Source organism: Manis pentadactyla, chromosome X, assembly GCF_030020395.1.
Source record: "Manis pentadactyla isolate mManPen7 chromosome X, mManPen7.hap1, whole genome shotgun sequence".
NCBI classification, from domain to species: domain Eukaryota; kingdom Metazoa; phylum Chordata; class Mammalia; order Pholidota; family Manidae; genus Manis; species Manis pentadactyla.
This window is the reverse complement of record NC_080038.1, coordinates 35920328-35944305: the sequence shown is the minus strand read 5'-3', so window position 1 is coordinate 35944305 and position 23978 is coordinate 35920328. Positions and strand designations below refer to the sequence as shown.

General features: G+C 36.4%; 1 protein-coding gene across 14 annotated transcripts in view; it reads left to right on the top strand.

Moving 5' to 3' along the window:
• The window catches only part of CASK (calcium/calmodulin dependent serine protein kinase), a 405697-nt gene that overhangs the window by 193188 nt on the left and 188531 nt on the right, over positions 1-23978 (top strand). For all 14 annotated transcript variants that reach the window (XM_036895365.2, XM_036895363.2, XM_036895360.2 and 11 more), the window contains exons 4-5: positions 19115-19192; positions 23898-23970. In XM_036895365.2, coding sequence (XP_036751260.1) covers positions 19115-19192; positions 23898-23970 — 151 coding nt within the window. The remainder of the gene's footprint in view (positions 1-19114; positions 19193-23897; positions 23971-23978) is intronic.

Here is a 23978-nt window from a genome sequence, read left to right as displayed (position 1 = left end):
GCAGAACCCAGAGCAAGGTCCAGAAGGCATGAAGGGGCACTGTTCTCACAGGAGTACACACCCAGCATGGCTCCAACCCCCTGCAGTGCGCTAGGCTATCCTGAGAGCCACCCCACCCACGGCAGCTCAGGAGACTATCCCAAAGACTGCTCCCAGTGTGTAGGTAGATGGCACAGGCAGCAGAGAAGGGCAAAGTAACCGACAAACAGTAAACGACTTTGTTCTCCCAGCTGACACATGTGCCACCTACCTGCAACCACTTCTATCACCATGAAAAGGCAGAAGAATCTGCTCCAGTCAAAAATCACTCAGACAACCCCAGAGAGAGGGCCTGGTGAGATAGATATAACCAATCTTCCTGAAAAAGAATTCAAAATAGAAGTCATAACCATGCTGATGGACCTGCAGAGAAATATGCAAGAGCTAAGGGATGAAGTCTGGAGGGAAATAACAGAAATGAAACAATCAATAGAAGGTTTTAGGAGCAGACTGGACGAGGTGCAAGAGACTGTTAATGGAATAGAAATCAAACAACAGGAATACAGAGAAGCTGAGGCTGAGACAGATAAAAGGATCGCTAGGAATGAAAGAATATTAAGAGAACTGTGTGACCAATCAAAATGGAACAATATTTGCATTATAGGGGTACCAGAAGAAGAAGAGAGAGAAAAAGGGATAGAAAGTGTCTTTGAAGAAATAATTGCTGAAAACTTCCCCAAACTGGGGGAAGAAATAGTCTCTCAGACCATGGAAGCCCACAGAACTCCCAACACAAGGGACCCAAGGACACAACACCAAGACATACAATAATGAAAATGGCAAAGATCAAGGACAAGGACAGAGTATTAAAGGCAGCCAGAGAGAGAAAAAAGATCACCTACAAACGAAAACCCATCAGGCTATCATCAGACTTCTCAACAGAAACCTTACAGGCTAGAAGAGAATGGCATGATATATTTAATGCAATGAAACAGAAGGGCCTTGAAACAAGACTACTGTATCCAGCACGATTATCATTTAAATTTGAAGGAGGGATTAAACAGTTTCCAGACAAGCAAAAGTTGAAGGAATTTGCCTCCCGCAAACCACTCTACAGTGTATTTTAAAGGGACTTCTCTAGATGAAAGCACTCCTAAAGCTAAATAGATGTCACCAGAGAAAATAAAGTCACAGCAAAGAAAGTAGACCAACCCAATACTAACTAAAGGCAAAAAATAAAATCAACTATCCACAAAAGCAGTCAAAGGAAACACAAAAGAGTACAGAATAAAACACCTAACATACAAAGAATGGAGAAGGAAGAATAAGAAGGGAGAGAAATAAAGAATTATCACACTGTGTTTATAATAGCTTAATAGGAGAGTTAAGTTAGACAGTTAGATAGTAAAGAAGCTACCCTTGAAGCTTTGGTAACCACGAATCCAAAGCCTGCAATGGCAACAAGTACATATCTATCGATAATCGCCCTAAATGTAAATGGACTGAAGGCACCAATCAAAAGACACAGAGTCACAGAGTAATAGAATGGATGAAAAAGGAAGACTCATCTATATGTGGCTTACAAGACACTCACCTCAAACTGAAAGATATACACGGACCAAAAGTGAAGGGATGGAAAAGATATTTCATGCAAACAATAGGGAGAAAAAAGCAAGTGTTGCAGTACTAGTATCAGACAAAATAGACTTCAAAACAAATAAAGTAAGAAGAGAAAAAGAAGGACGTTACATAATGATAAAGGAATCAGTCCAACAAGAGGATATAACCATTATAAATATATATGCACCCAATAGAGGAGCACCAACATATGTGAAACAAATACTAACAGAATTAAAGGAGGAAATAGAATGCAATGCATTCATTTTAGGAGACTTCAACACACCACTCACTCCAAAGATAGATCCACCAGACAGAAAATAAGTAAGGACACAGAGGCACTGAACAACACACTAGAGCAGATGGACGTAACAGACATCTACAGAACTCTACACCCCAAAGCAGCAGGATACACATTCTTCTCAAGTGCCCATGGAGCATTTTCCAGAGTAGACCACATACTAGGCCACAAAAAGAACCTCAATGAATTCAAAAAGATTGAATTTCTACCAACCAACTTCTCAGATCACAAAGGTATAAAACTAGAAATAAATTGTACAAAGAAAACAAAAAGACTCACAAACACATGGAAGCCTAGCAGCATGCTCCAAAATAATCAGTGGATCAATGACCAAATTAAAACAGAGATCAAGCAGTATATGGAAACCAATGACAAAAACAGCACAATGCCCCAACTTCTGTGGGACGCAGCAAAGGCAGTTCTAAGAGGAAAGTATATAGCAATCCAGGCCTATTTAAAGAAGGAAGAACATTCCCAAATAAATAGTCTAAAGTCACAATTATTGAAACTGGAAAAAGAACAAATGAGGTCCAAAGTCAGCAGAAGGAGGGACATAATAAAGATCAGACAAGAAATAAATAAAATAGAGAAGACTAAAACAATAGAAAAAATCAATGAAACCAAGAGCTGGTTCTTTGAGAAAATAAACAAAATAGATAAACTCCTAGCCAGACTTATTAAGAGAAAAAGAGAATCTGCACACATAAACAGAATCAGAAATGAGAAAAGAAAAATCACAATGGACCCCACAGAAATACAAAGAATTATTAGAGAATACTATGAAAACCTATGTGCTCCCAAGCTGGAAAACCTAGAAGAAATGGACAACTTCCTAGAAAAACACAACCTTCCAAGACTGACCAAGGAAGAAACAGAAAATCAAAAGAGGCCAATTACCAGCAACAAAATTGAATTGGTAATCAAAAAACTATCTAAGAAGAAAACCTCTGGACCAGGTGGATTCACCACTGAATTTTATCAGACATATAGAGAAGACATAATACCCATTCTCCTCAAAGTTTTCCAGAAAACAGGAGAGGATGGAATACTTCCAAACTCATTCTATGAAGCCAGCATCACTCTGATACCAAACCAGGCAAAGACCCCACCAAAAAAGAAAATTGCAGACCAATATCCCTGATGAACATAGATTCAGAAATACTCAGCAAAATATTAGCAAACCGAATTCAAAAATATATCAAGAGGATCATACACCATGATCAAGTGGGATTCATCTCAGGGATGCAAGGATGGTACAACATTCAAAAATTCATCAACATCATCTACCACATCAACAAAAAGAAGGACAAAAACCACATGATCATCTCCATAGATACCAAAAAAGCATTCAACAAAATTCAACATCCATTCATGATAAAAACTCTAAACAAAATCGGTATAGAGGGCAAGTACCTCAACATAATAAAGGCCATATATGACAAACCCATAGACAACATCATACTAAACAGTGAGAAGCTGAAAGCTTTTCACCTAAGATCAGGAAAAAGACAGGAATGCCCACTCTCCCCACTGTTATTCAACAAGGCACTGGAGGTTCTAGCCATGGCAATCAGACAAAACAAAGAAATAAAAGGCATCCAGACTGGTAAAGAAGAAGTCAAACTGTCCCTGTTTGCAGATAACATGATATTGTACATTAAAAATACCCCCAAAGACTCCACTCCAAAACTACTAGAATGAATATCTGAATTCAGCAAAGTCACATAATAAAAAATTAATACACAGAAATTTGTTGCTTTCCTATATACTAACAATGAGCTAGCAGAAAGAGAAATCAGGAAAAAATTCCATTCACAATTGCATCAAAAAGAATAAAATACCTAGGAATAAACCTAACCAAGGAAGTGAAAGACCTATACCCTGAAAACTACAGGACACTTCTAAGAGAAATTAAAGAGGACACTAACAAATGGAAACTCATCTCATGCTCTTGGCTAGGAAGAATTAATATTGTCAAAATGGACATCCTGCCTAAAGCAATCTACAGATTCAGTGCAATCCCTATCAAAATACCAACAGCATTCTTCAACAAACAGGAACAAATAATTTTAAAATTCATATGGAACCACAAAAGACCCTGAATAGCCAAAGTAATCCTGAGAAGGACGAATAAAGCAGGGGGGATCTTGCTTCCCAACTTCAAGCTCTTCTACAAAGCCACAGTAATCAAGACAATTTGGTACTGGCACAAGAACAGACCCACAGACCAGTGGAACAGAATAGAGAGTGCAGATATTAACCCAAACATACATTATCAATTAATATACAATAAAGGAGCCATGGACATACAATGGGGAAATGACAGCCTCTTCTACAGCTGGTGTTGGCAAAACTGGACAGCTACATGTAAGAGAATGAAACTGGATCATTCTCTAACCCCATACACAAAAGTAAATTCAAAATGGATCAAAGACCTGAATGTAAGTCATGAAACCATAAAACTCTTAGAAAAAAACATAGGCAAAAATCTCCTGGACATAAACATGAGCGACTTCTTCATGAACATATCTCCCCGGGCAAGGAAAACAAAAGCAAAAATGAACAAGTGGGGCTTGTCAAGCTGAAAAGCTTCTGTACACCAAAGGGCACCATCAATAGAACAAAAAGGCACCCTACAGTATGGGAGAATATATTCATAAATGACAGATCTGATAAAGGGCTGACATCCAAAATATAAAGAGCTCATGCACCTCAACAAACAAAAAGCAAATAATCCAATTTAAAAAATGGGCAGAGGAGCTGAATAGACAGTTCTCCAAAGCAGAAATTCAGATGGCCAACAGACACATGAAAAGATGCTCTAGATGGCTTGTCATCAGACAAATGCAAATTAAAACCACAATGAGATATCACCTCACACCAATAAGGATCACCACCATCCAAAAGACAAACAATAACAAATGTTGGCAAGGTTGTGGAGAAAGGGGAACCCTCCTACATTGCTGGTGGGAATGTAAATTAGTTCAACCATTGTGGAAAGCAGTATGGAGGTTCCTCAAAAAGCTCAAAATAGAAATACCATTTGACTCAGGAATTCCACTTCTAGGAACTTACCCTAAGAATGCAGCAGCCCAGTTTGAAAAAGACAGATGCACCCCTATGTTTATCTCAGCACTATTTACAATAGCCAAGAAATGGAAGCAACCTAAGTGTCCATCAGAAGATGAATGGATAAAGAAGATGTGGTACATATACACAATGGAGTATTATTCAGCCATAAGAAGAAAACAAATCCTACCATGTGCAACAACATGGATGGAGCTAGATGGTATTATGCTCAGTGAAATAAGCCAGGTGGAAAAAGACAAGTATCAAATAATTTCACTCATATGTGGAGTATAAGAACAAAGAAAAAACTGAAGGAATAAAACAGCAGCAGAATCACAGAACCCAAGAATGTACTAACAGTTACCAAAGGGAATGGGACTGGGCAGGATGGGTGGGAAGGGAGGGACAAGGGGAAAAAAAGGGGCATTACAATTAGCAGACATAATGTTGGAGGGGCACAGGAAGGGCTGTATAACACAGAGAAGAGAAGTAGTGATTCTATAGCATCTTACTACACTGATGGACTGTGACTGTAATGGGGTATATGGTGGGGACTTGATGGTGGGGGGAGTCTAGTAACCATAATGTTGTTCATGTAATTGTAGATTAATGAAAAAAAATATGTCCTCACCCCCTCCAGCACAGTCACTATTCATCTACGTAGTAAGATGTTACATAATCATTAACTGTATTCTCCATGCTGTACTACAGTCCCCATGACCACCCTATATTGTGATTGTGAATTATTGTGCCTCTTAATCCCCTTCCCTCTCCCCCCCACTCTTCCTAATCCCTCCCCCTTCATAACCACTAGTCCCTTCTTGGTGTCTGAGTCTACTGCTTATTTTGTTCCTTCTGTGTTGCTTTCCAATAATTCTTCCAGGTCTTTATGAATACATATTTTTCAAGGTGGAAGTTTAGAACATATTTAGCAATTTGCAGATTTGGTATATTACTTTAAAATGTTTAGACACATGTTACTGTGGGCTTCCATTTGCACACTTGCCCCAGTCCCTGCAAATGTTAGGGGTGGGCCAAAACTAAAGGAGGCCACCCTATAGCATGTGGGCCAAAACAGCTTTGAATCTATATTCTGCTGGTCCCAAGTAAAGTTGTAAGGAAAAAATTGTGTGATGTGCTCTCCTTCCCTCTCAGTGACCTTTTCCTTCCTTTGCTCTGTCTTCTTAAGTCTACTCACTCTCAGTTGAAGACTGTGGTATGTTCACTCCCTTGGTGAGCTATAAGAAAGCCCCTTCAGATGTTACCTAATGCAGCACCCACCAGTGGGAAGTCTTTTTAGACACTTCTGAACATTCAGATGCACAAAACTACCGTAGGCCTCACTTGGCATCACATCCACTTAGAGGGATACAGGATGGGAAACATTGCTCACCAGCCAGGCAGCACCAGACATTCCTCCTCATAGGAGTCCTTTCAGCAAGACATATGATAAAGTGCAGTAAATATAATAGAGAAAAGAAAGACTTTTAAATAGTGTTGAGAAAACTAATTAGCTTTTTAGCTTTTTAGAAGTGAATTTGGATCCAACTACCCCTGCCAAAAAGAAAACTACAGAGTAGAGTTTATACAAACAAATCAAATCATAGGAAAACTAGCAAAAAAATAAAATCATTTAACAGATCTTTGGAGAGCTTTTATAACTTCGGAGGACTGGAATTCACAAAGAAAAGCATCAATAGACTTAACTAAAATTTTAAAAACTAGAAAATCAATTTGCTGCAAATACTGACATAAAAGGGTTACATGCTACTAAACATAGATAAAGCAAGCTCACCACAATGGAAGGGAAAATCATTAAGCTTTATATACAAATGGGCACGATCAGGAATAGACAGTTCTCCCCTAAAGAGGTACAGCTAGTACATAGGCATATGGGGATATGCTCAGTCATTTTAATGTCTTTGGCAGTGTACCAGAATTGCTTTATGAAGCAATTCCTGTTAAAATGAATATCCTCTTTCCCATTGAAAACATGAAGGTTTCTACTTGTGCATCAGAGTTAATCTTGTGTAAGTGCCTTCTCTAGTCCATGTCCAAGTTCATACTAAAAGAATTTGATTGTATCTGGTTGCCAGTACAGATGGGAGAGGAGAGCTTAGCTCAAATTATTATAGCTCCTTAAATATTCCCATAGCCTACCCTAAACCCACCTAACATATTGACTCATTTCCTAGTGCTCCAGGCCGTATTGTTGTTTGCTCATCAGAAGAAATACCTTGAGATGCTGCTGTCCTCTTAACTACCTTTTAGTCCCTACTACTCCCCCAGTCCCCTGATCCTGGCTCTCATTCTCATCCTCTTCCCTTCCCCACTACTGTTCCTCAGTTTCCATCTCAGAGGCTGCTTACTCCATGAACCCTGAATCCCTCAGAGAAGTACCCTTTCATTCCATCAAAACTCTAACATGCACTGTTCTAACTACCCCCCAAAATAGAGTAATTTAGAGGAAAGAAGGGTTTTAAAAGGTCACATGTGTATGGCTTATCTCTCTTTTTCAGAAATGAATTTCCTACCAACAAATATTTCTAAATATTCATCAATATGTAGGATATTATGCTGATGATAAAGACCTGTTTATGCCCTCAAGTTCTTTATAGTTAAATTGTACAGACCAGACAAATGCCTATCTATGAAACAAATAACAGTACCTGATAGTGTACGTCTAAATGGCCATACAGAAGCCAGAGTCTTAGGGCCCTAAGAAATCAGTGGAGGAAACAATGGAATAGGTAGGTAGGGAGTTTTGTACAAAGTTGATAAAGGGCATCAACATCAGTGTAGGAGAGAGACAAGTAGAAAAGTGGAGAGAGGACATCCTTACCAGGGGCATAAAGAGCAAAAGTATTGGGAAAAGGTGATGGTTATAGGACATTTGTCGAGACATCAAGACAGTACTACAAACAAAGCCCTGGATTAGAAGATGAAGCAAAGTTGAAGCTGTTTTTTCCTAATCAATAGAGATTGATTTGTATATGCAAGGATTAAAGCATTTATCAGCAAACCTATTAAATATAGAGGATTCATTTGAACTGTATCAACAATACACTACTCACATGTCATCTCGGAGGATGGGGTTGGAGGCTCTTTTTTTCAAAGATCCCCTAGGTGGTTCTGGAGCACAGGTCCCCATAACAGGCATGAAAATAGATTTGTTATACAGAGCCCTCCCTTATACTATGATTTTACCTACTTAGCTGTAATCTCTTATCGTCCATTAAGTAATTCAGAGCCTTGAGAAGAAGTTAACAGGTTCCTTCTTTGTAACCTGGGCACTTGGGGGGTGGGGCAGAGAGTGGATGGCACAATGCATGGACTTTAAAGTCCGATTGCCTAAGTTTGAATCCTGGCTCTACCACTTACTAACTGTGGGATGTCTTGGACAAGTTACTTAACCTTTGCTGTTCTCGGTTTTCTCATAAGTAAAATAAGGGTGATAATAATACCTACCTCATAGACTTCTTGTAACCACTAAATGAAATTATACATATGAAGCACTTAGAAAATGCCTGTCACATCTTAAACACTCAATAAATGCTAGATTTAGTTATTTATTACAAATGAAGATTATTTCTGTTTTTGAACTCTATATGATAGAAATCATATAGTTTCTGTTCTGCTGTCTCTGCCTTTTTTACTGTGTTTTGTCTTTAGGATTCAGCCAAATTCCTTTGTGTACCTGTAGTTAATTTCTTTCATTGCTGTGTAGTATTCTGTTGTATGAATAAAGCAATGTTTTATCCATTCTACTACTGATGGACATTTGGGTTGTTGACACTGGTGGCTATTGCGAACATTCAGGCATACATCTCTGGGTCCACATAAGCACTGTTTATTTGAAGAGACTCCCTGTGCCCAGTTGTCTGCAGTCACCTCTTTGTCATAAATCAAGCATCCATGTATGTGTGGACCTGTTTCTAGGTTCTCTGTTATGTTATACTGTCCCGTTTGTCCTAGTGTCAGTAGCTTATAGTCTTAATTACCAAGCTTTATATTACAAACTTTTGGAATCAAGTAGAGCAAATCTTCCCACCTTACTATTCTCCCAAAATATCTTGTATCTTCTTGTCTTCTTGCAATTCCACATACATTTTAGATTCTGACTGAGTTTCCCCAAAACCAGTTGGGATTTTCATTGAAATTCCATTGAACTTAGCCTTCAAATTGGAAAAGATTGGCTGCTTACAATATTGAGTCTTCCAGTCTGTGAATAGGATAATTTTCTCTCCATTTATTTCAGTTGTTTAATTTGTCTTAAATTCTCTTAATAAATAAATTATCCCTTTCTCTCTGGAGATTCTATACATCCTTTTATTAGATTCATTTCTACATTCTTCAAAAACATCCTTTAAAAATTTTTCATTTAATGTAATAACAACTTTGCCTAATTCAGATTAATTCTGATTTTTACCTTTGATTATTTTGGATATTCTGTATATGCAATTATACCATCTTTAAATAATGAAAATTTGTTTTTTCCCTCTTCAATTTTTACATATTTCATTTCTTTATCTTGCCCTTACTGTGCTGGCTAGGACCTCTAGAATATTGTTGAATATAAATTGTTGGGTTGGACATTTTTGTCTTGCTCTTAATCTAAGAGTTTCTTAAGGTTTAAATACCAATTTTATTGATGTTTTTGGCATTTATTGAGATTATTAACTTATCTTCTTTATCTCAATGTTCAGAATTATATTAATTGAATTCCAAATGGTAAAACGGTTTTGCATTCCTCTGGTAAACTCAACTTGGTCCTGATGTAATTTTTATATGTTTCTGAGTTTAGTTTTGCTAATGTTTTATTTGAGTTGTTTGCATCTATGTTCATTGTGAGATTGTCCTTTAAGTTTCTCATGCTGTCCTTAACAGGTTTTAGTATCTAACTTAAGCTAGTTTCATAAAATTAATTGGAGGCTCTTCCTGCTTTTTAATTCATTTTATTTCTCAAAATGTTCAGTAGAACTTGTCAGAAATGCCATCTAGCCTAAAGTTTTCTATGCCAGAGGATTTTGAATTACTGATTCAATTCCTTTTTGTCAGTAAGGAATTACTCAGATTTTCTAATTCTTTTTGTGTTCATCTTTATGAGTTTTATTTTCCTGGGAATTGTCCATTTCATGTAAATTTTCAAATTTGTGGCATAAAGTTTCAATGTCTATTTAATGTCTGCAGGATATGAAATGATATCTCATTCTTAATATTGGCTGCTATATGTGACTTCTTGCCAAAGATTCATCATTTCACAAAGAACAACTTTTGGCTTTGTTAATCCCTGTAATATCTGTTTGTTTTCCATTTCACTAATTTCTGTTCTTATTTCCTTCTAATTTGTTTGAGTTTAATTTGATGATCTTTATATAACTTATGGAGATGGAGACTTGGTTCATAAATTTTCAGCCTTTCTTTTCTAATGCATTCATTTGCAGAAGATTTCCCTCTAAATACTACTTTATCTACATTTTACAAGTTTTGATGTGTTTCCTTTGTTATTATTCAGTTTTAAATAGTTCCTTATTTTCTAACGATTTATTCTAAGATCTGTGTCATAAAATATACTGTTCAATTTCCAAGCATTGAGGATTTTCTAGTTCAGTTTTAATAATCTTCTCAAAGAACCTATTTTTTCCTTTGTCTTGTTCTGTTGTTTATTCTTTCCTCATTAATTTCTGCTCATATGATTTCATTCTACTTTCATTAGATTTAATGTGCTGTTCTTTTAAAAAAATTTCTCCTGATAAAATGTCACTGACTAGCTTTTCTTATGTTCTAATATTTTACATCAGTATTTGTAATATTTTATTAAATCTGTAACTCAAACTTTTAAAACTTACAAATTTATGGATACAAATTGCTTTGTAAATACTACTTATCTGCATTGTGAAGGGGTGTTTTTGCATTTTATTTTTTAACATTTAGAGCTGTTTTTAGTATGACAAAAGTGGTAGTACCTCTTCATTTCTTTAAAGTAAAAGTAAAGAGAAGAAAACAAAAAAATTCTAAATACAGTTCTACATACCCACTCTTTATACCCTGTGGTAATATCTAAAAAGTTCTCTATGTATCTGCATGCCCATATATATTCATATATGTGTTTACATATCATAATATATTATGAACATCTCTCTATCAATAAATATCCTTCTTTAGCATCATTTTAATAGCAGCCTAATATTCTACTCTGTGGATTTACCACAATTTAACCATTCTCCTATTGTTGGACACTTAGGTTGTTTCCAACTTCTTGCTATTTTAAATAACAGTGGTAGATTATTGTCATTAAAATTTACCAAATAACACTAATTACTGGAATGAAATTATGTAAATTTATAAGGATTCCATCAAGCATTATAACATTGCCCTCTGAAAAGGTTGTATTAATGTATTTTTTCCATCAACAGTGGGTTGCCTAATTTAAGAAAAGTTTCTCCATCACTGAGGAGTGTGTGTGTGTGTATATATATATGGCTAGTTTCTCATACTGAAAGAGTGGACCTATTCCCCAACTCCTCCTTTCAGCCATTTCTGTATTTGCTGGCCTAATAATGGCAGCACCCCAATGTTGAAACATAATGCCCAAATCCTATATAAGTTTTGATATGTACTGTTTTCATTATCGTTGTTAGAAATATTTTCTAACTTTCAGTCTGGTTTCTTATTTGATGCATAGCTTATTTAGCATGCATTTCTCAATTTCCAAGCATTTGGGGTGTTTCTAGCTGTTTTGTTAATTTATTTCTAACAACTTTATTATGATTGGGAAACATACTCTGAGTGCTTATAGGCCTTTAAATTTTGTTGGGTATCAGCAAAGTACTTGTGCAATCTCTAACCAGTGTTTTGTATGTATGCAACATCATTCTTATTTGAAAGAACAACTAACAGAAAAACCAGCTACTCAGACTTGAGCATGTGGCGGACACTTAATCCAAAATGACTGAAGTGAGCCTGCTGCTTCAAGGGAAACAATTTACAGAAGTTGTAACCAGTGATTAAATTCAGATTTTCAAGTGAAAGTTCAAATTTTGGAAAACTTATATCTGCCACCATGAGCTTATGTTTCCCAGGACTTAAATAATATTTCTGATGTAGTCACTGGTGAGAATAATGAATGTGTTTTTTATATCATATAATCAAATGTGTCAATATTTAGAAAATCTGCAATACTCAATGGACCAGTATTTTTCAAATAACAAGTGCATGACGTTGCAAAGTCATGCACAGGCAAAAGATCTATTCAAACAAGACAAAATAGTTTTTGTTTTATATAGTCTCTCTTTCCCCAGAGAGAGAATGAGAAAATAGCTGTTTTATTCAATCATTGTTCATTTAGATTCATCTACATATTTACCACATCTTTTTTTTTCATGCCTTGCTGCATCTCTGAGTTGTATTTCTTTTAGGGATAGGTAAGCTGGTAGCAAATTCTCTTGGTTTTTTGCTTATATGAAAGAAATTTTTATCACCTTTGCTCTTTTTTTTTATCAAAGTATCATTGATACACAATCTTATATTGGTTTCAAGTATACAACACAGTGGTTCAACAGTTACCCATATTATTAAATCTTCACCCCCTCTAGTGTGATTACTTTCTGTCAACATAGAAAGATGTTACAGAATCATTGACTGTATTATCCATGTTGTACTACTATCCCCATGACCAACTTATATTATGATGGAGAATTTTTGTGCCCCTTTATGCCCCTCACCCTCTGAACCATTTCAGCCCCTCCCCCATGGTAACCACTAGCCACTTCTCAGTGTCTGGAAGTCTGCTGCTGTTCTGCTCATTCTGTTTTGCTTTGTTTTTAGATTCCACAAATAAGTAAAAGCATATGGTATTTTTCTTTCTCTGCCTGGCTTATTTCACTGAGCATAACAGCCTCTGGGTCCATCCATATTGTTGCAAATGGCAGGATTTACTTTTTATGGGTGAATAATATTCTATTGTGTATATGTACATCTTCTTTATCCAGTCATCTATTGATGGACGCTTAGGTTGGTCCCATATCTTGGCTATTATAAGTAATGCGGAGATAAACATAAAGGTACATATATCTTTTTGAATCAGGGATTTTGTTGTCTTTGGGTAAATTCCTAGAAGTGGAATTACTGGGTCTAATGGTACTTCTATTTTTAGTTTTTTGAGGGACTTCCATACTGCTTTCCACAGCAGTTGTAGCAATTTGCATTCCCACCAACAGCATAGGATGGTTCCCATTTCTCCACATCGTCACCAACACTTGTTGTTTCTTGTCTAATAGATAGTGGCCATTCTCACCTTCACTCTTCAATGGTTTGAGAGAATTTTAGGTTGGCAGTTATTTTATTTACCATAGCTTTCCACTGTATTCTGGCTTATACTGTTGCTATGGAGAAGTCAGCTGTCTGTCTAATAGTCCATTCTTCTCTTTTGGTATTTTTAAGAGTTTCTATTTTTCTTTAATTTCCTACAGTTTTCATTGAGAGGTGTTATTTCTTGCTTAATGTTTATTGGGCTTCTAAAATCAGTGCACTGGTATATCTAACCATTTCTGGGTAATTATCAGCTATTATATTTTCAGTATTGCTTCTGCTCCATTTTCTTTTCACTTTTCAAACTTCAGTAAAATACATGCCAACCTTCTCACTGTACCCCTTTATGTTTCTTATCCTCACTTTTATATTTTCCATGTTTTGTCTCTCCATACTCAATCTGATTATATCTTCCTGTTCACTAATTTTCTCTTCAACCATGTAAATGGCTTAAGTTCTTAATTTTGGTACTATAATTTTCCATTCTGAAACTTCTATTTGCTACTTTTTCAAATTTATAGTGTCACTTTTTATAATTACTTGTTTTTTGCTGACTTTTTTAAGTTCAGCTAAGCATTGGGGTTTTTCTGTACTGCCAGTAATACATATCAGTGTATATTCTATTCTGTACCCTGGCTTTAAAAATTCAGCGTTTTATGGCCCCAGATCAGAGCATGTGGTATTTAACCAGAGCCTTAGTCTTTGGTAGGCTCTTCTGGGGTCTGCTGAAAGACTAGCTCTGTGCCTCATCTTGGATCACCCTGGTGCAAAGGCAGTTGGATTCTGTCAGTCTCAATGTGACTGTTCCCTCCCACTTCTAAGTGCAACCCCACCACCACCATCCCCCCAACACAGAGCTGCCTTCTTTCCATAGTCCACAACCTATCCTCAGAGGAGAAGTAGCTCTTGCTCATGTCTTTGAGTCCTAATCCTTGCTGCAGTCTCACTAGGTAGTTTTTCACTTGTTATACTATTGATCCTTTAAGCTTAAACAAAACTTTTTTTGATTTCATCCCCAGTTTTTGTAGTTGTTTTTGTCACATTCAGAGGAAATGCTGGTCATAGAAATCTAGATTTGGTCTGTCCTTTACAGTGTTGCTCAAAGAATATTTTGTAGGTAAGTTCCAATCTACTAGCTGTTACCAGTCCATAATGAGATAAATACAGAAACTGAGAGTAAACATTTAGAAACTGTTAGAGCAAATTGACATTGCTGTGAAATCATAGCACGTGATTTTGCATTTCATAAAAGTATTCATAATATACTTGAGGGGGAAAAACTGGTCCTTTACCACAGTTAATTTGAGAAGCAATCCTTTATACAATCAGGTATTAATCTCCTACAAGCCCCCTGTTTCTCTGCTTTTACAGAATACATTGTAGAAGAGGAGAAAATCTTTTCTTTACCCTCTTAAGTAGAGGGGGCTGCAAATTAAACTTACCAATGACAGATTAGCAGGAGAAAAAAATTATTTTGTATGGACACAGCATGGTGGGGGCTGGGGAAGAGTCACAGAAAAATAGCAAACACCACAAAGAAGCAGTTAGACCCAGAAGCTTATGTGCCATTTTAAAAAAGAGTGATAAAATGAGAAGAGACTAGATAAAGGAAGGCAGGTGGGTAGCTTGGGTGTCCAGGTTTGGTGGTAAGCTGTGGGAAGGTAACCAGGAAATATATGGTAAATAAGAGTTCTTTATTAAGTTTTGTCATGCAGCCATTCTCTTCCTAGTACATGAGATAGGAACACCGTCACAAAGGAAAAGTTATGCCTTGTTTTTAGGCAGAATGAAGGAGAGCAGAGTTCTCCCTCTGCTGTTTTTCAATTGTCTTCTACTCAAAATAATCCTGTGCCAAAGTGGCGTATTTTGGGGTAGCATATTCTGATCCCTTCAACATAAACAACCAGCCATGCCGTGTCCTTGTAGACCTGTGATCTACTTTGTTTATTTGGTGCAATTTGTTTTTGGATAATTTTTTAAATTATATGAGTAATCCAAGTTTCTTATAAAATTTCTAAAATGCAGATAGACAAAAGGAAGAGACAGCTAAGACCATTCATATTCTCACCACTTTTTACAACTCAGAGTAAACCTCCCATAGTTTTTCTCTGCATATAGTATGGAAGCACTGCTCATACACTTCCATAGCAGGCTTTCTTCTCTCTCTCATTTCATTCTCTTGGAATGGAACCAGCTGGGGAAATTCAGACCATGCTTTCTGAAGCTTCCTGGTAGCCCCAGAAACATCCAAACATGGGAAGCCAAAGAGAAAAGCAATAAAAGAAGTCTTATAATTGTTTTTACAAGCATTATATTATCAAATAAAGTTTATCAAAAAACTTAGACATCAAACTTGTTGTTCAAGGTTATTATATTGGAATTGTATGTACTATGAATATGTATATTTTAAATTTCTGTGATGAATACAATTTGCATAAATAATAGTATTTTTAGTTTTTATTTCTGTATCTCATAAAATTTTAAATTACCGAATTGCCTCTTTTACTTTAATGTCAATTAATGTTACAAATAACTACTCAAATAACTTTAATAATAGAATATTACTTTCACAGTGATAACTTACTTTCAGACTAACCGCTCAAAGAACATGCCTGCATATTTGAAAAGTTACCCTGGTGATTCTGTTTGGTGACCCCCCTGGTTATGAACCATTGTATTAAAAAGTGTATGATGGTAATGTAGCGGGGGGACGGGATACAGGGAAGGCAGTATAACACAGAGGAGACAAGTAGTGATTCTACAGCATCTTACTATGCTGATGAACAGTTACTGTAATTGGGTATGTGGTGGGGACTTGGTAATAGGGGGAGTCTAGTAACCATAACATTGCTCCTGTAATTGTACATTAAGAGTAGCAAAATAATAAATAAATAAATAAATAAATAAATAAATAAATAAATAAATAAATAAATAAATAAATAAATAAATAAAAAGTGTATGAAAGCCTTAAAACTAACTTAGAGACATGAAAGGAAATAGGCATATCATGTTCATGGATGAGAATATTAGAAGACTTAATTTCTGGAAGTTAATCTATAAATATAATACCATTTAGCCAAAATATAAAAATTTTAATGTTTGACAAACTGATTTTAAAGTTCAGCTAGGAGAAAAAAATACATAAACTGTTGACAAATAATAATAATGAGATGGGTCTTATGTTGCCAAATATTACAATATACTATTACAGTATTAAAAATGGCATAGTACTAGATACAAGAATAGATAAGTCAGTGGGAAAGAGTAGAAACCTAAAAATAACTGTGTGTGTATGTGTGTGTGTGTGTGTGTGTGTGTGTGCATGTATAGAAATTTTTATTTCAAGTACTAATATTTCAGGTATGAACAACAAAATGGATTGATCCCTCCTGGTAATTGTAACACAGGGCAGTATATGATTACCAGTATTTCTCACTGACTGGTTCCCTCCTTAGGCATTGGATTCTTGCCACTTTACACCTTCTCCTACCCCTAAGACTCTTTTTTTTCCTTCTTCCAAGTCCCTCCCCAAAGCCTTTCTGTAGCTCTCAGGACACTTCCCAGATTCTTACTGCTTTATGATGGATTAGTTTAGCTCTTTCCTTTGCCTAACTCCTCTCTCATCTAAGTTGAATAGTGCTTATCTTCACATTTCACCATTAAAAAGGAAAATGCCTAAAGAAAACTATAATTCCCTCACTATGCAGTGTTTTATAGTCCTCATACATCAACCAACCAGCTTTAACTGCTGCCAGCTTTAAAAATAGTATTTTTCTCCCCAAAATAGAAAGAAATGGAAAATATTCAGCCTATCTAGTAATCAAGGAAATGCAAACTAAAGCAATCATGAATGAATTTTTTTCTCCTATCTGACTGGCAAATATTAAAAAGAATAGTCATTTAGTGAAGGCAGATAGTGGAAAAAACACTTTCACACTTTAATAGTGGCAGTATGAATTGTTACATTTTTTTTCCTGTAGTGTTATTGTGTATGCCCCTTGACCTAGCAGCCCTCCCTGTAGGACTTTTACTATAGCAGATGATCAAAGTTATTCACAGAGATGCATGATCATGGTTTTCCAGGCTTTATTTCTCATGGAAAAAATAGGTGCTGCTTCAGAGTAGACTAGGCCATCATAAAAATTATTTTGAAGAAGAATCCTATTTGACATTGCGAAAATGTGCATTAGCTATGCAACAGAAGCTAGGTAAGATTTGTAAAGCCCTGTATGAATGTGAAAGTATTTTCATTTACATAAAACCACACCAAGATTTAAATAATATAATCAACTACTCAAAATATTTACTGTCTGCTCAGTCTTCTGAGTGGAAGATTGGGTAGGAACATGTTGAAAATATAAAATATACTTGTTCTTTAGGACTTTATGCTATTGTTGAACTGTTCAGCTTGAATATGTGCATATGGTCCTTGCACACCCAGTAAGTGTAGCTGCAGATAATGGAAAGAGCATCAAACATAGATAGGCAGGGATTTGAATCCTGTCCCTGTCACATATGTGTCTACTCACTTAGACAAATTATTTGAGAATGAGAAGGATGCTGACTTCAGGGGTTATTATAAGAATGAAGAGAGATATAATAAAGTGCTTCCAGTGATGCTTAATGAATAGTAATATTACTTAGTGATGATTATTAATGATTAATAATATATAATTAGTAGTTAGTAGTAGTAATGAATAGTTCCTTTACTTCCCTCCTAGACCTCTCTACTTCCTCAGTATAATACCTGCAGCAGATACAGTGGAGTCTGAGCTACAGAATAAATGAATGAATGAGATACTGGATTTAAAAACACTTTATAAACCTTAAAGCATTATGAAAATGTTAGCTACTATTAATGTTTGAATACTTTCTCTAATGTATGTAAATTATCTGATAAAAGTTTCACACACACGTTAGTGCTAATGTCGCAATATGGACTATACAGGGTTGTTATATAATTTAAGTAAAAGATGGCCTAAATGTGGCTGGTAATCATTTAGGGGCTTTACTGGGGAAGGTAAGATTGGAATGGAACCTTGAATTAAGGTAGGTTTTGAATATGAGAAGCAACATGTGCAGAAGCATATGGCAAAAAAGAGAAAAAGAAAGAAAATGGTATGGTCTGGGAGTACTAATGAGACTAGTCTGCCTCCAGGGTGTGGTATTCTTGAAAAGGTGTAGGGTAGGAGAAGGGGCAAGGTGTAGCCAAAACAACGAGAGGCCTTACTGATCTGGTGAGAAATACAGAATCACATTATGTTTGGGGGCAAGATAATGACACTGTGTCACTAAGACATCAGTGTGTTAGGATATGTTTGTAGCAATTAACTTTGGTAATGGAAGTATAAATAAAAATAAATTATGGATTATCTAATTATTTTCTTCCTTCCACAGTATATAGTTTGAATTTCTACTCAGTGGTGACAGCTATATTAAATATTTAAGAATCCTTGTTATATACTTAAAATGTTACATGACATGACTAGATATAGATAATTGCTGAATCTGACTCAAATATATGCCCATGACCCCTAACATTGCCCTTTTCTGAAGCTTATTATGATAACCTAAAGAAAAGTTAGTCAGTTTGCAGTACCTTATGTTATTTGATGCCACCATTTGCTTGTTCTTCCTGTTCTTCCCCTGTAGATTTTCAGCGTCAAGATGATTAATAATGTGCTTTGTAATTTATGTCTATTTCTCATGGAAAGAAGATTTAAATAATTTATTATAACCATTAGCTGTAAGTCAGCTTATAACTTAGTTACATTGTATTCCCTTTCAATGTTTTCTTCATGAATTTCCTCTTACATCCTTTTTTACATTTCTTTACAGTATGGATGGAGCAGATCTGTGTTTTGAAATCGTAAAGCGAGCTGACGCTGGTTTTGTATACAGTGAAGCAGTAGCCAGGTATGTAATTTGCATCAACTCCCCAGATGTCAAGGTGGAAATAAAAGAAGGAAATAACAAAATAACAAAAAGTGTTCTTTTTGAACTGGTGATGAACATACTGCCAGTCTTTCCTACAAGGAGCATATCTGTTTCAGTGTGCATTAATGGAACCAAATAGTGACTGGAGATGCAAAATACTGAACAATCAACTTATCTATTAATACAGTATAAATATGAAAAATCACAGGAACCATGCACTAAGCCACTTGCTTATAGGTTTAGAGCAATACAGCTTTCTGCTTTGATGACACTCAGTCAAATCCTAAATACCCACTAGAGTGGGTTGCCTTTTTCATACATGGGGTATAACATCTCTCCTCAGTCACTAACCATAATAGGTTGAAGGGCTCAAACCCACAAACCCATTAGGATTTACTAAAACTTTCTACCATTTGAGAAACAGTTACCATTAAATGATTGTAATTTCCGCCTTCCTAATATTTCTTTTTATAATTATGACATCATGGATGGATATAGCTAGAAACAGCTTAGAGACTATCTAATATGATTTGGAGCTCAGAATGGCTTGGCTTGGCTTCCTTCAAATTTATTGCCCTGCCTCCTTCTGGCTGAAGAGAAGGGACCCAATCTCAGGAGATGGAGCAGCCATAGCTATAACACTAGATAAAGAATATACTCAACCTGAGGGTAACTACTGTTTCGTACTATTTTGGAGCTAAGGAGAAGAAGCAAATGAAAATTTACATGTATTAACTATAATTACTTTATAAACTCCTGATGTATTCATGGTAGAACCAAGACTAAATATCCTCTTTTCTTTTATGTCATGCTTGCTAAAGCACATTGTAGAGGTCCTTTTTATCCCATTTTTCTATTGTTTTGAGTTCTTACCACAATTTAAAATTTTTATACTCAACTGTGCCTCAGAATTAACAAGCGTTCTTTAATACTAAAAGGCAATGCCATCTTGATTTTCTTATGGCATAGTGGTTAAACTACTTCATCTAACTAAATGAAACTCTCAGACCTTTGCATATCATTGTTTATATTTATTTCTTCAAGAATTTGAGACAACTTGCCTTTTGTACTTTCCCACACTGGTATCTTTCAACAGCAGCATCAAATAGAGAAAACTAAAGATTCTCAATGTTGATTTTATAAAACAGTGAAGCTTGATGGAGGAAAATGACTTTTTCCTTTTTGAACTACAGTAACACTGGAATGCCTGGCACATAGCTGTCAGGGTTGAGTTAAACCAGTACCACTTTTACTCTATTCCCCATTTATCTGTATGGCTTTTCTTAACTTTGAGCCTGTCTCTGCCCCTGGGCTGGGGGTCAGGATAGGGAGAACAGTAGTGTGTAGAGATGATATCATACAGTGAAATGACTTGAGGTCTCTCCCAATCTTGTGATTTATAGAAAAGATAAGTGTTTGTATGTATCAAGATGAAAGCCTGTTGATTTTTAAATCCACCTATATTTTCTGTTGAAATGGTGATTTTATTAAATGAAGTTCCCAGAATGGACCAGAGAAGTGTACCATTGGGATCAGTAGGTGACACTGTAACCAGAGAGGTTTAGCACAATTTACTAAAGGTGCTTCCTAAAAATGACAAGAGGGACAGGGGGCCTCAGAGAGTATTATTAGGTCTTTTCCCTATTGCAGAGGATCAATAGCCATGTAACAAGGGCATGTAGTCCTTCCTTTGGTGTAGAATGTTCATCCAGATGCCTTCTAACCTTCCTTCTTCCTCTCTGATTCTGTGATTCATTGCTGGGAAATTCAGCTTGCATCAGTATCCTAGTGAGACCAGCTGCAAGAAGACTGAGACACCAAGTAATCAAATTGATAATGTTGTTTTTCTCCAACTGGCTGAGCTTCAAGAGGAGCAGCAAAGCATGCCCTAAAATATAACTGCATTTAGTCCTTACAACCCAATTAGTGATTACCTCTCTTCGTTCAAGGGTGATGAGTTGTGGAGTGAGCTAACATGCAGGATTAGATTATCAAATCAAACTCTCACAAATCAGAGATCTTCTTACCTAGTACCAAACTTTCCTAAATAATTACAAGGATACAGGCAATCAAAAGGCTCAGCTAAAGAAGAGAGGAAGAGGTCAAGGGCAGCTGCCTGCATGATTCCTTCCCACAGCAGACATGCACCTCTGGCCCAGAATATTTGAGGCATCTACATGAAGTTTGTGGGATTACACACACGCATACAGGAGAGCATTTCAGTTATGAAACATCTCAGGAAGCCACACATGCCTCAAAGATCCTGGGTTCTTTTTACCGGAGGTAATCCTTAGCCAGGGACATCTGTTAAGGGCATTTCAGAGGTAAGGCCTCTTCTGCCTAGCAAAGAGCATAAGTCGTTTTACCCAGAGTTGACAAGATTGTAAACTGGGTCCCCTCCCTTCTTTTCTTCCACCACCCCACCACCCTTGAAATGCCTCCTTCCTAAGGAAGTGAGTGGATTGCTCGCCAGCTCTTTCCTTCCCTAGAGTTGTCATCATTCCTGATCCTTAGAGAAAATGGAGACAAACATAAATATTGCTGAGTTTCTCTGAAAGTATAGGGTATCATGATGCTTCATGAAAATGAAACTTTCTGGTTAAAGCTTACTCAGCAACTCTGTAGAGCATGTGGGTAGAATTGGGTTCTTTATTCTGCTTGCACACTGCTCACATGAACAGCCTCCCAGGATTGTGACTGGGAGGATGGAGAAAGATCAGTTTAAATCTGTTTTATCTGGGGAGAAAAAAATTCTGCCATCATCCCATACGGCTCAGAGATTCTGATATGTATGTATATTTGGGTCAAATAATTGGGTACTCTGAGATTTTAAAATACTCATTCTTTGAGGGCTTTTTTTTTTTAATGAGGCTTTGAGGTAGGAATTTTCTTTAGACTAAAGATAGAAGTGGCTGTTTGAGTGCTGTGTCTCCGAAGTTGCTCATACTATAGATCTAAGCTAGGCCCACATTACCTAGTTTGAACTCACTCATTATTCCAGTGTTCACATCTAAATGTACAAGTAGGCTATTTCTAAATCACTGACTAAATTTAACAATAATAATAATATTGTAATAATAGTGGCTTAACCTTGGCAGCATGGTTTAGTGTTTACAAAGTACTTTTGCATTTGTTGTCACTGCCATTTCATGGGGTCACAGATCCTCCAAAACCTTACTTGAACCAGGAAAGGGCCACAGCACCAAGAAGCCCTAAATTAAACAGAAACTTAATTACAGACTGCACAGGCCCAGGCAAAGGGTATATGGTGGCAACCCCTTTTGCGTGCATTTGCAAAGTAAGAAAAATTGCACATTACAGCTGAGGGTGGCATTATCCTAGCTCTCTGCCTACAATCTAGTTGTGAGGAGACAATCAGTATAGGAACAAAGTCTGGATTTGTTTGGGGTTTTTTCCTACATTTCATTTAAAAATGGAACCTTCTGATCAATTGTAATATGTGAAATAATGCATACACTTATTAGAGGGACGTTATGTGAGTTTGGTTAGATAGTAGCATACCAAAGAGGGAACTTGATGGAAAGGTCTTTTAGTTGTGAAGCAGGGGTGGGAAAGTTTTTTGTCTGTTTGTTTGTCTTGAGTCACAAGCACATGCACAGGGTCATTTGTAAGTACTATTAAATTATTCAGTTATTATTATAAAGATTTTATTAAAAATATAAGATCCGGAAAGATAAACAGTTCACTACTGTACAATAAATAATGTTGCATATATTGCATTTCTACATCTTGGCTGGTTGGGAGGGAAAAGGAGAAAATGAGAAAGGAAGAGGGATAGTAGGAAAAAAGAGAAAAATAGATAGGGAATAAAATGCAGAGGAAGAGAAGATGAACAAGACTGAACTCAGAGGAAGAGAGAAAAAATAGTAGGATTATGAAGAACTTTAGAGTTGAGGGAAGGAAGTCAAATAAAGTTCTGAAGTAATACTAAACAGACGATTCTTATTACTCCCTGTTGCTGGTTAACCCTCTTACCACTTTTTAAGGATTGTTATTGAAATGCTAACTCCTCCCTTGTTCTTCACCTGGACCCAGTGCAGAGCCTCAGTAGACCTCTTCTGGCCTTGGGAGATGTCCAGCTTCCTAGGACTTCGGCCCAGAACAAACTCTTTTGTTCAAGTATGCCCCAACTAAAACTTGATTATGTTGCAAAAAAAAATGTAGGTCTAGGGAGTTATTGCCTGTTGTTTGTCCTTAGAGCTAAATGGAAATAAGGCAGAGAGCCAGCCTCTACTGGCAGATAAGAGGCTCCCACCCCTTTAGTCAGAATCCTTGGTGCACCTCCAAGTACTGATCACTTAATAGCAATCCAGTGTAACTAAGGAGAATGAACTGAGTGTCAGAGAACTGTCATTTTTTTCATGGTTTAAGCTTGAATTTTTAGTTTGCAGAGCTATTTTGCTTATGAAGTGTGTGAAATTCTTTTGCTTTAGACATCTTAGAAAATATAGAACACAGTATTTCTTCATGAAGCTCATAAACTTATGAGTCTGCTAAGTTTGCTATTATTAAGCCTCACATTCCACCAGTCCTTTGTACTCCAATGAAAAGTGCCCCTGGGCAGCGAATGTGAAGGTGGGAGTTACCAAATAGGGACACTGTATATTGAGTTTTAAAAATAAAAGGTTTTTTACAGTTTTAGATTTCTTTTGTTTTTCTGCAGTCATTACATGAGACAGATACTGGAAGCTCTACGATATTGTCATGATAATAACATAATTCACAGGGATGTGAAGGTAAGTCA